Raw genomic sequence first — 13,852 nt, 5'->3', positions numbered from 1 at the left:
GTGAGGGTGCTGGTATTGTGCTGTGAGGGTGCTGTGTGTGTGTATGAGGGTGCTGTGTGTGAATTTGTTTGGAGTGATTGTGTGTAGGGGTGGGGAGGACAGATTAGGAAATAGCCCCCCTCCCTTCTTACCTTTTGCCTGGGAGGTGTGGATCCTTGCTGCCATACCTGATCCCTGGTGGTCCTAGTGGTGAGTGAACTCTAGCCAGCGGCAACGTTCCAACCTCGTGAGAGGAATCCGGCGGAGCTGCTGGCAAGAGCTCCCCGGGTCCTCTCCTGCCTCCCTCCCTGCCTGTGGGCTGGTGATGGAGATCTTTTATCTCCCCACCAGCCCACGGAGGCACACAGCAGGGCCGGCACTCGGATAGCGCCGGCTCTGCATGGACCGACGGGAGATCCTGTGATCTCCCCTGCCGGCCTCGATCCATGTGCGGGCCGCCTATGTTTGTACTTTATACTTTATTCTAACTGCATGGTGTTAATACAGTGTAATATTAGTCTGTTCTTAAAGAAAATGTGATCTCCAATTTTAATGCATTAAAGAGATATATTAAAATATTACAAAATAATTAATAAAATTAATAATAATAAAAATTAAATAAAATTTGGTTACCCTTTAAAACACCACTACACCCCCCCAACTCTACTCCTGCACCTCCAAACCACATTCCAAATACCTGCAAGAAAATTTGGGTTGAAAGTGTGCGTATATGAATGCAGAAGTGTTTGTGAATGGTATGCCAGTGTGTATATTTGTGTGTGGATACTGGGGTACATGCCACTGTGTGTTTAAATGCAGGGGATTGCCAGTGTGTTAATTTCCTGAGTTTGCAGAGTTATCTTTGTAGTGTGTGTTTGTGTGTGTGTGTGTGTGGAGGGGGGGGGGGCAGGGGGGGGGGGAGACTTTTCTCTAACACCACTTGTTTCTCCACGGTCCATGTCTCCAAATATGTTATTTATGCTACACAACCCCCTTTGTCTCACCATCAAACCTTTTAAACCACAAATTTCCCTACATTGTATTGCTTGCTTTTGTATGCTAATGCTGTGGTTTCTTCTGAGCAGACACAGCATTCTGTTCACTAGTCTCTGCATGGATGTAGTGAGTGAATGGGTTAGGGATATGATGTCACGTGCTATCCCCACCTCTATCCACACCAAACTCTTTTATAGGAAACTTTACAAAGGTGCTGAAAGGCAGAATAAAACGGCACGCAGAAAATGTCCCCAACCAGCACGTTATTGCAACTGAGCCACTCGGTCCTCCAGATTTTAATTTCATTCCATTCACCCCTGACTGTAAGGCTGCTCTGTGCTCTACCTGTCTGCTCACAAAAGTGAGTCTCTGCTGGGAGAGGAAGCAGCATACTGGTAGAGACAAAATATCGTACCAAGTGTCATATTCCCTGTTCTCTATCACTGCTCTGCTATCTCTCCTGCTGACTCGGAGACTCACTAATAAGACTGGGCAGAGGAGGCACAAAACAGGTAAAAAGTCTCAGGGCAAGAGTTCCCCACATTCATAGTTTGGAGCCATGAACTTGCAAAGCTCAATTTACCATCACAAGGTGAAAAATGACAGAAGGGTAAACATGTAACCTTCCTAGGGTCGTGTGATATTGTGATCCTTCATTGTATGTCTATATATTGTCTGTAGATGTCTTATATTCAACAGCAACAGGAATATTTGAGATCAGTCAATCTCTAGCACTATAGCAGTTTTTTTTTAAACAACAAATATAAGAGATAGGCGACTGAAGAGAAAATGAGAAAATGCCATCATGGATTCCTCCTGAAATACGATATCTTCAGAACCCATCACTGATATTATTTCCCACTTATAGACCCTTCACGAGTATGTGTCTATATCTAAAGATTAGTATGCTTATCTTTATTGAAAAGAAGATTCCTACGATGTCTAGCAATGTTATATACATTCTCCTTACGAATCTTTGCTCATACCTCCAGGGGAATATTTTCCAATCCTTCTCGATTTCTTGGTTTCTGTTTGTTAATTGCTTCTTCAAGTTCAAACCACAAATATTGTATTAGACTGAAGTCTGGAGATCCTGATGGTCAGTCAACAACATTGATTTTGTGTTGATGATCATTTCCTTTTAGACTTAAATACCCACTCAAAAATGTTCTCCAATAAGAATGTGCATTTTCAACCAAGCTTCATAGCAAAGGCCAGAAAATGTCTTGCTATTGTATTCGGCACAAAAGAATCAGTTGTGAATTAGAACTTAGAACTGTATGTGAATGCCATATATTTTAAAACTTGTAAGTGCCAATGGAGCAGCTACCAAATAATTTCAGATATTGCCAGACCTGCGGGAAACGAAAGTATTATTCAACAATTTTTCAGCACAGTAATATGACTATTATTTATATACCCTTTAGTTAATTCAGATAATTTCTTACATTTTTTTGTGTTATATATTTAACCCCTTAAGGACACATGACGTGTCTGACATGTCATGATTCCCTTTTATTCCAGAAGTTTGGTCCTTAAGGGGTTAAAAGAAACATTCTACACTTGACCTTGTTTCTTCAATATAACGTAAAATAAGGTGATAATTTGCTTTATTTTAAGCAAACATTTTGTAAATGCTGAATATAACTTAATAAAACCTAAACCTTTTAATTGTATGTGCTTTTAAGACTAATATTCATCTGTATACACTTTACACAATACTTGAATATCAAACTTTCACTGCTTTACTTTTTTCACAAATTTTTATCTTGTATATTTACATTTTTTATTAATTTTTTATTGTATTTCTTCTTGCTTAATACAAAAGGAAATAGTGTGATTTGAATATAGAGTTGCACCTTGTTTATTGGCTCTCCCTAAGTTAAAGGGTAATCCAGGCGTGGACCCCTTGATCACGGTGCCTAGAGAAGTATCCGCTATACCTCATTGGCGATGCCTAACAAGGCTGAAATGATCGGCTGGGGATGCTGTATTTTTCGTGCAGAGAGAGCAGGCCTGAATTTCGGTTCTGGACCGTCCTTTTGGGTTGGACTAGTCTGATATACAAATGGCCCTGGTTCTTTTTATAATGGCACAAGATGAGCTAAAGATCTTGAGATCTGAGCAGGGACCCACCGTAGGGCAGGCTATTTGAGCTGTTGTCCGTTCTCAGTACTGTCTTGCACCTTGTTTTTTTTTTTTTTGCTCTATAAAGTTGCTATTTGGAAGGATAAACCAGTGTTGAGATAAAACCTCAGCTTTTTACGAATGTCTTCATTTGGCTGGGTGTGCTCCCACTCCCTACATATTAAAAAACATTCTATTTTAATTGCAGAATGCTTTTATATCCGATTAAAGGGCACCTGTCATGCCCCAAACAACTTGTGCTCATTGGATTGAACATGAGATTTTATCTATACACTGTGCTAGCAGTTTTGCTAGCAAATGTATAGATTAGTAGAAAGACCTATTTGAAAATAGGTCAGCTGTCAGTCAATGCCTTGGCAGGCATGGGGGAGGGAGAACATAAGGAGGAGGGATGAATGTGTGTGTGTTTTTTTTTTTTTTTTTAATTATTCAATGGAGGAAGGCAGAATGGAGTGCCCTCAGGGAGGATGTGAGTGGAGAACTGGCTTCCCCTTGCAGGCACAGCATGTAGTTCACAACAGCTGTAAAATATGCACAGAATTGACAATAGGCAGCCCGGAACAGATTTCTGGCCCGACAATGTCATGTGTGCCTGTGCTGCAACTACCCCAGCACTCAGTTACAAATATCTGTGGATGAGTAGTGTTTCAAGATGAAATACTGTGCACACAGACTCCTACCACTATGGCCACTTCAAATCACTAATGTATGATGGCTGGAGTAACCCTTTAATCATTAGAATTTGGGGTAAAAGCCTTTGTAAGGTGGTGTTGCATATAATTTAGACTCCTGAGTCATAACCCTGTTGAAGTTAATGATAAATTACCTCAACCTGCACAGTTCACAACGTTGTGAGCAAAATTATCAAATGCACTTGATTTGAAACTAAGTTTTAGCTCCAAACAGTGTTGTGTATGAAGAACAGTCATGTGATTTTTTTTGTCATGCATAATTCTCAGGTTAGGCTGCATGATTGTTATATCGTCTACCCCAACATGTAATAATACAGAAATGGGGGTTACTCCAAGAATAAATTAATTACATCATGTAAAATCTAAATTCAATATTACATTTTAACCATAATTTTAAAGTACAAACACAAAGACAAAGCACCGCGCTTACAACAGCAGTAGCTTAGTATCCAACAGCTTAAAATACATAGTAAAAACAAAGAGAACGTTACCTGCGCTTGAGTGTAATTACAGTGCAAAGTAAATAGTAATGTGCACAACACAGAAAAATGTACACACGTGTAAGTATTCGTATACGGGTGGTCCTCACTTTACGACCTACCTGTTTTATGACGACTCACACTTATGACTAGCTCTCTAGCGTGGGGATTCTTGGGATTCCCCACTTTAGAGAGCTGGTCTATGTTTGGGGAATTTTCTCCAAACATAGATTAGAGGGATTCCCGTTCTCTGGTGAGTATGTCTACGTTCGGCTAAATTTCCCCGAACATAGACAAGCGCACCAAAGCAGGGAATCCATCTAATCTATGTTCGTGGAATTTGAGAGATTCTCTGCTCTGCTGTGAAATTTCCCCAAACATAGACCTGCACTCACCCTCACTTACCGACCAATTCGCTTTACGACCAGGTCATAAGAACGGAACAGGGTCGGTAAGTGAGGAGTACCTGTATATGTACAAATCTTAGAATCAAAATCACCTATAAAGTCCTAATGCAAAAACACAATCAATTTTGTGTAAATCAGTGCAAAACACAGCAAACATCTGTAAAAAAAAAAACGTATATACATATAAGATCCAATAAATGTTGAATGGCACCTTCAAAGTGCCATTGCATAAACCAAATAAAAAGTGTGCATTGTATAATACTTAGCAGCATTTACAAAATGGCCAACTCTGTTAGTTTTCCCAATGATTTAACTCTGGAAGAACCTCTAGCTGGCATAAATAAAAGACACACACTTATAGTAAAGTACATTTTGTATAATGTAACCTTCCAATCATTGGTGATGAGGATTTATGGGAAGATTACCTAATTAACATGTTTTCAATGAACTATGTTTTTTTTTTTTTTCAAGCTTTAAAAGGCTGAGCTGCAGCTAGGATTTAATATTCAAATGGAAAAGCTATTTATTTAATGCTTACTGTAGATAGTAACACAACTGAATTGAACTGTGCCCGTTATAAATGTTTTCAAACCAGTTGAAAAGCAATTCTCGTCTCAGCTGGAATTGAGTTTGGAGGAGTAGTGCCAGTTCAGATAACACATCCAATAGGTAAAAAGATTTAAGTCTACAGATATCCAATTTGCATATAAGTTAACTTCCTGTTACAGATTTCCTGGACTTTTTGGGGTTAGATCACAGACGGCAGGGTTTGAAAATTGCCGAAATAAATATGTTTTATAACACTTAATATATGCACACTTTCAGTTACTCTTAAAAAATGCATAGCAGGCATTCCTATACTATCCAGCAAAATATTTTAGCCTTGGACATTTCATGCAGAGATCTTTCTATCAGTAAGCAGACATATTTTTCGCTCCATGTTGGTGATATGGAATTTAGAACCCCTGCTTGGTTTTAATCCTGGAAATCCATATACCTGGTAAATACATGAATCTGTAGTAAATCTTGGTATGGTGCAATGACTGAATTACAGCATCTACAATTTTTCTGTTATACCGTTTCACTTGCTTCTTGTCATATTATTCTGTTGTAGAACATTAAAGAGAAACGATCAAAAAAATAGCTGTAGATGTGATACCATTAATTGTGTATTCCACTCTCCAAAGTTGTAATGTCCATAGCTCTAGCTTCTCTTGATTGCATTACTGAAGAAAAGATTTCATGGAGAATTGGTCACTGCACTCCACTAACAATACACTGGCATACCAAACACACAAATAGATCAACTGTTCTTGGTAGAATATTTCAGACATACAGAACATTTGGAGCATACCTCCCAACATTTCAAACGGACAAAGAGGAACACTATCATTTTAGCAGTGTGAGTGGAGTTGTGGCGTGGGGCATAATAGGAACAATATGTCTTATGTCTATGTTATACACTTAGACACCAACAAAAGGGAGCTCCGATAGAAGAGGGACATTAGAATAGAAGAGGAGGGATTTGGGACACTCTCTCGTAAATATGGACACTTCGAGGCATACATTTGCAGGAAAGGTAAATACCTACTACCAAAAACACATTTCTTTTAAATTGAATAAGTATTGCAAATATGACATTCTAATTAAGCACATTCTATTTTAAACATCATCGTTCCATTTTAAAATGCATGAACTTATTTTGAAATATGCACAAAAATGAATCGTTATATATTTATTATTAAAACTTTACATATTTGTTGAGTTCATTTCTTTTTATTTCATCTTTTGGATTGATTATTTAACACCTGTCGATTTGGATAACAGGTAGCCATCTGCAACAGTCGAGCTAATATGAACTACACACCCCTGATCCTTTGTGAGTCCTGATACCAGGATTGACTAGACGCAAGGGTAGGCAATCTTCGGAACTCCATGTGTTGTGAACTACATTTCCCCTGATGCTTTGCCAGCATTATGATTGTAAGAGCATTATGGGAGATGTAGTCCACAACATCTGGAGTGCTGAAGGTTGCCTGCCCTTGGAATTGAGGTTAGTTAGCCCTTAGCCATCTAGACATAGACAAGAAATGCACAGATACTGGGTGTACGCTGTATTTTTGATATACGGGTGAATGAACGGACAGTGGGATGGCTGCACTTTTAGGCAATTGATGACAGCAGATGTGATTCAAGCACAACACATTGCCAAATTGTGACCTAGGAATAAATACATCGTATAAACATTCATTTCACAATAAAGTCAACAGTTGTGCATATGTTCTGTTAAGTCCTTCAGTATAAATATTTCCACAGGATGAAATTAAATGCCAGTAACTAATATTATCTTTAACAATCTCCAGAATATAATCCATTTATTTTCACAATTAAACAGATGCTCAGCGCTGTAATGAATTTCATTAATGTCTGGATATAGCGTAAAAAATAAGTTTATGTTTCCTAAAACTGAAGGTGAGAGCTTTTAATGTCACTGAATATAAAACCCTTGGAGTATCAATGAAAGACATTAAAAGACTCCCTTGAAACAAGAGTTGCTAAAGAAGGGCACTCACATTTGAGATAACGATATATTTAAACAATGGTAGCCTTTTTTGTTGTTGTTTTGTTATGTATTGGTTACCTTTGGAGTCCAATAGTGATTCTGCTTGTGAATCCAATTTGTGGAAAAATGGGGAGACTTAAGTCTGGAAAACGAGTAGGACTTCTGGAAACATGCACACAGATCATTTGCATCTTCCAAGAACATTGAGAGAAAGAGAATGTTAATTTGCATGAAATAGGGCTCATTTCCATGCTTGTTACAATCATTTAGTGACAAGTTGGTAATCACTAATATGGATGTCACTATCGTTAGCGATTACAGGCAGTTTCCATACTACAGTTTTTAATGTTTAACGACTTGTAATTAGCGGCTGCCGAAGGTTTTAACGTCTTCCATAGAGATTAATAGGAGATGCTAAACACTAAGTAGCACCTGGCTTCCATGCTAAATGGTAAACCCTAACACATGTTGCTATCAGAGTAAAAATCAATCCTGCTTCATGTAGGTGTAAGAGCAGTAGCTAAGTTAATGATTGCAAACTCTAAAAATATCCTGCATTACAAATACCATTGCTTTCAATCTGACACAGTTCAACAACTTTGCTTATATGCGCTATATGCTAGGAATCTTGCCTGCTGGAATCATATAATACATTCTTCTGTCCTAGGCACATTTAACTTTATCTTGGAGCATCACATGTTACATTACGCTCGTATACCTAATTATAAAAATGGGCAACTACTCATGCCACTGTCAATCCTTTTAACGTATATGCACGCTGTTGTGGCGTTTGATGCTAAACTGTACCTACCTGCACAACAAAATAAAGAATTATAAAAAAAAAAAAATACCTTTGCTCTATATTTAAGTACATTTAAGCACTACAGCCAATCTATAAGCATGGTGCGGTGTGTATAGTTTTCAATGGAGGCCTGTGGAATCTTGCAATGCAGGTACATGGTAACTTGCTCACATAGTCATAGATGAAGCACACATACTGTAATGTAAGTGAACCTCTTATAGTGCCCTGGTGGAGTTACTAGGCAATCAATTAGAAAATACATATTGTTCTTGATGTGCTTGCAGTTAGCAAAACAGTCAATGATAAGTCAGGGGTATTCAACCTTCCCCTCTCCAGATGTTGTGGACTACATCTCCCATAATGCTATTACGGGCATAATGGTGGCAAAGCATCTGTAGTGCTAACGGTTGTCTACCCCTGTGCTAAGTGATGGTCAGTGTTAGTAGAGGTGGATGTGAGCAGCATGTAGTCATTAAACTCTGTATATTTAAACCACAGACTGATGTTTTTTTTTTTTTTTTTTTACTGACAAGTATGGAAAGCAGTTATAATATCAGTATGTCTTTTTTAATCCAAAATATACAGAAAGTTGAGCTAGTTTAGTAAATCCAGAGGGTATACAATAGTCTGCCCAATTTTGTAAATACTTTCATTAGTCCCTGGCCTTATCTTATAGTTAGGATAGCCTTATGCCTATCCCACGCATGCTTAAACTCCTTTACTGTGTTAACCTCTACCACTTCAGCTGGAAGGCTATTCCATGCATCCACTACCCTCTCAGTAAAGTAATACTTCCTGATATTATTTTTATACCTTTGCCCCTCTAATTTAACACTATGTCCTCTTGTTGTGGTAGTTTTTCTTCTTTTAAATATTTCTATCATATCCCCCCGTCTCGTCTTTCCTCCAAGCTATACATGTTAAGTTCTTTTAAACTTTCCTTGTAAGTTTTATCCTGTCCTGCCATGACATGTCGTGATGTGACCCTCTAATATTGCATGTATGTACAAATGTGACATTATTAGTTGTGTCCAGTAAAATGAATTGACAGAGGTTCCACCACTGTACAAGATCTATATCTATCTATTTTATAAACATTTTGCAGTTAAAAAATGTTTTTAAAATGTTGTTGGTACTTTTTCAGAGAGCAGGTTGGATCTAAGTACAATGAAAAAATATAATAAAAGCAGTAATTAGCGATAGAAAGTAGAGTTTGTCAGATGGATCAGGCAGAATTTATATAGGATCAAATTAATAAAAAGAGGCTGAATTTAATCTAAATGCAAGCACAGTATATTGATACTATTGCGGTGTTAAATGTAACATCTTTCCTTGTTCTGCATGCTGTAATGTTAGTTTTGTACTTGATATCTAGGTATAACCATTTAGTTTGAGACAGTCGTGACTGACTTTTTATACCCAAAGACTCATGAATTTGATTAAATTCTTTATTTTTTTGTGTGCAATATAACAGATATTCCCGCACTACCACAACAGCAGATGCAGGGGCAATAAAATAGACATACTTTACAGCAATGTGGCATTCGTCCTAGTGGCACATTTTTAATATTTAAGCAGAAGGGTGACAGTATCATGCATACAGCAATGGGTCATGTAGTCACAGAGTGTCAAACTTGTTAGAGTGTGTCTGTCTGGATTTCTAATGTCCGTCGGGGGGTGGGATACGCTGTGTCTGTGGATGAACCGTATGTTTAAACCTGATGGAATGCTAGTGGGGGTAAGGTATATTTCTGACTTTCTGAAGCCCCTAGCTTTCGGTTTGTGGTGGAGTGTGTGTCTGTGGTTGTCGGGGAGGTCGGGGTTCGCCAATGTTGACTTTACTAGTCAGTGGTTTGCTCATCAGCTGGGGCCTTGGGCTTCAACTATCGGTGAGGTGAGTATGGTCTGTCGAGGGCCAGTGTGGGTGTTGGTGGTCAGTGTGGTCGCCGTTTGGCCCTATTGGTATGGGTCTGCAGTCTAGTGGTTGTACGCCTCCGTGCTTCTGAGACCTATTAGGCCCCTAGTGTTTGGCTTTGCGTGGTAATTGGAGGCGGGGGGGGGGGTAGTTGTCATCGGCCGTTAAGTCTGGTGCTTGTAGGGTGTGTTGGGCATAGGGTGGACGGCACTTAAAACAAAAGCAATATATTAGTTAAGGTCATCATGTAAAACTTTGTGAAATAAACAACAAACCAGTCTAGTAGGACTGGCAAGCTACAGTCCCGTTCTGGTGAGCATACAGGGCTCGTCGGGTTATGGATAGTCTCAAGTAGTGGTGGTCGCGTAGGCACTGGTTTCCGCCTGTTGTGGGACGAAGGGGGTAACTTTGGTGGGATCCCACCTGTGGGTTGTCGCTGGGTCCTTTCCCCTTCCGCAGGGGTTTAGGCTGTCCCGAGTGAGGCCAAGAGTTTCCCGTAGGGCATCCGCTTCGGGCAACTCGTGTATCGGATAGTTGGAGCCTCCATGGGTGACCAAGAGAGTCCGGGATGGCCTCCAGGAGTACTTTATATTCCGGTCTCTGAGAAGTGTGGTGAATGGTTGGAGCGTTTTCCTCCACATTATGGTGTTCCCTGAGACGTCTGCGTAGAATAACAGCCTCATGTCTTCGAATGGGTATTGGGAGGATCCTTGGAGTGCTGCCAATACCACCGATTTATCCTTCACGCTTCGAAAGTGCACTATTAAGTCTATGGAGGCAGCCGCTGGGGCCGTTTTCGGTTTAGGGATGCGGAATACTCCGTCTAGGTCGACGGCCTTCGTGTGTTTGGGTGTGAGCAGTGCCACTAGTAGGTGTCTTACCAGGTGGGGAAGTTCGGCCACCGAGGTTTCTTCAGGTATACCTCTTATCTTGAGGTTTGTGCGCCGTCTCTGGTCTTCTATGGTGGCAAACCTCTGGTCTGTGTTAGTTTGTTGCTGCTTGAGGCCTTTGACCTGGCGCTCTAGTGTCTCGATCCTCCGTGTTTGTTCATCTGAGGATGTCTCGAGATTGCTCAGCCGTCCCACTAGGCCTGAGATGTCCGTGCGTAGGGAGGCTACATCAGCCTGGATGGTCCTCTGGAGGCCTGTGAGTAGGTCCTTCAGTGCCCCCATCGTGTCTGGGCTCCGTTGGGTTCATGGTGCAGGTGCCCGCGGTGCTGGGTCTTCAGGCTCCCCATAGAGCGGGTCCTCGTCTGAGGATTCTGTGACTTCCTCCAGGTAGTCGGCCATCTTTGGCCTTGCCGCCTCATGTACTTGCCGGAGCATATCTCCGATATCCATCCCCATCCGGGGCTTGTCGGGCCGGTGCTTCTTCGCTTTCCTGCCCATGCTTCCTGGGGTTGCAGCGGTACTTCGACTCGTGAATTTTAGAACAACTTTAGTACTTACGTGGCATTGGCAAATTGTTGTCTGGTTTTTGATAAAATAAAAAAATGATCTATTTTTAATTTCTATCCTTTGATTATAAGCCTATTTTTGTTCCTACTTCTTCGTTTATACCTTTGTGTTATTTATAACCTATTTAATTTCTTGAAGTAATTTTAACCCTACACCACTTACATATGTATTTTATTTAAGTATGCACAAATGTCTGTACAATAATACAATGGTACGAGCACAAACATTGTTTGATGTATTTGACAAGTGGAAATTATTGGTATGTACTAAGCTTTTCGGATAAACCTTTTAAAATCTAATTTTCTTGTCAACCAATGTTGCTATGCATAAACATCTTCCTCCTCTTTTCAGGTATTTCCACACTATATACTTGGGGATTAGAAGCAGACGGAGTGGAGTGAATGACAGGTGGCGATTTTACTGGAAGATGGTCTATGAGTGTGCCGATGTGAGCATGCTGCATTTGCTAGCCACCTTTCTGGAAAGTGCTCCTCAACTCGTCCTTCAGCTGTGCATTGTTGTGCAGACTCGTAGCTTGCAAGCACTTCAAGGTATGAATTCGCTTAAATCCTCTACAAGCTTTTCATTGTTAAATATGTGACTAAGATTTAATTAAGCAAAACTTGAACTTTTAAAATGAAATTCTTTTTATCACATATGACTATATTTTTTTCATTTCTGTATTTCCACGTTCATCAATTCAATTCTTTCTATAGAATGCAAGGGGTACTTAACAAGGTAAAAAAAATCCATATATTATGTTGGTAATGTAACTAACATTTTATGAGTAATAGACTATTGCCAGTAGTGATTTGTATACATTTTATAGTGCATATTTATATGTAAAACATTTACTAATGACAATATCACTTAAAGACTCTCCAACCAAAATCATATAGCGTACTGAACAAATACCTTTCTACTTAGACAACTTGTATATCTGAACTTCATCAAAGTAGTATACACCCACAGGCCAAGATTTTGGAAAGTTACAAGGTAATATTTATTGGAATTGGTTTTTAAAAATTATCATTGGAACCACATCACCATAGCAAATGTTTCCTTCAGTAGTATCACAGTTGAATACACTAATTCCACCTAAAATGATTTGTGCTGCATTTATAGCACTTGTTCACATGTAACACGTTTTAGAATTTAGAAAGGTACTTCAGCTGATCACATAGAGTAATAATGGAATATTAATATTAATAGAATATTAACATAGTAAAGGCACACAAAGAGTGATTTTATAACATACAATGTTACACTGAAATAGACACTTTTTTAGACACTTAGTTTAGCTTTGAGGTTCAGTTGCAGAATGGAAAATACTTCTGTGATAAGCTTTGCACAATCTCTCCTCTTCATTCGCTGAACTGGAGCCATGTATCTCTTTCTCCAAACTGGAGACCTTCCCTCTTTTCTGTCCCAGGATGTAGTGTCCTTCCATGTGTCTACTTGTCCCTTTTGTTCTTGTGTAAGCAGAGGCTCTATCAAACTGCAGCTGTTGGCAGACATGCAACTTTGTTCCAAAAAAGGAGGGATGGTCATCGTCTTCTACGGCGTGCCATCACTGATAACTAGTGGATTGTTATATGGCTTAAGTGAATTAATTACTTTGCAAAGTTCACTCTTGCTACAAGATGAAATGGTCATAGTGCCTAGAGTGTCCATAAATATGAAGAAATCACAGTTGTTCTGTGAATAGGAAGGCAGGGTTATAGGATTATATAATCCTGTAGTGCATTAAAACTTCAGCTTTTGAGGAGTGGTTTTGAAGCTTTTGTGTTGGTTTTCATGCCAGCTTTACTATAGAGGAAAATAGTAGCGGTGGTAATTGTCTATGGTCGAAGAACATGTACTATTATTAAAAACATATTTGATCATAGGAAAGTATTTGTATGGAATGTATCTCGGAATCTGAGAAGTGAAGAAGGTTACATTATCTATGTCAATAGAAAAAGAACAAACACAACAAAATGAAATACTTATCAGTGAACAAAAAAACGCTTCCCACTGAACACCTCCCAAGTAGTGTTGCGTCCGAACAAGCCAAGAAATACAATATGTGTGGGATTCAGCTGATGAATCTAAAATCAAATAAAATAAAACCTAGCATAATACAGTTTTAGAAATATAATATTTCCTGCTATAGATTGCACTCACAGGATGGTGAGAGCATAGGCGCTCTATTGGTGCCTCCCCCGATGTTTTGGGGGAATAGTGTCTCCCTCTTTGGATCAAGTATCACCCGGCATCAGGAACCATACAGGGCTCTGACAGGTAGATAGATAAAAGGAGGTTTATCGGTATATAAAAAAAGTATAAAAAGGATTGGTCTTATGCTTTTCGTCCACCAGGGGACTTCCTCAGAGACCAGTATATAATAAGATACAATGAGTCCAGTTAATAAT

At 39.3% G+C, this 13,852-nt stretch overlaps 1 protein-coding gene across 1 annotated transcript in view; it reads left to right on the top strand.

Annotated features, from left to right (window-relative positions):
* The window catches only part of XKR4 (XK related 4), a 263,494-nt gene that overhangs the window by 171,709 nt on the left and 77,933 nt on the right, over nt 1–13,852 (top strand). Inside the window, exon 2 of the mRNA XM_063451386.1 lies at nt 11,790–11,989. Coding sequence (XP_063307456.1) covers nt 11,790–11,989 — 200 coding nt within the window. The remainder of the gene's footprint in view (nt 1–11,789; nt 11,990–13,852) is intronic.

The sequence above is a fragment of the Pelobates fuscus genome, chromosome 4, assembly GCF_036172605.1.
Source record: "Pelobates fuscus isolate aPelFus1 chromosome 4, aPelFus1.pri, whole genome shotgun sequence".
Taxonomy (NCBI): Eukaryota; Metazoa; Chordata; class Amphibia; order Anura; family Pelobatidae; genus Pelobates; species Pelobates fuscus.
The sequence above is the reverse complement of the archived record's forward strand: the minus strand, read 5'-3'. Positions and strand labels throughout refer to the sequence as shown.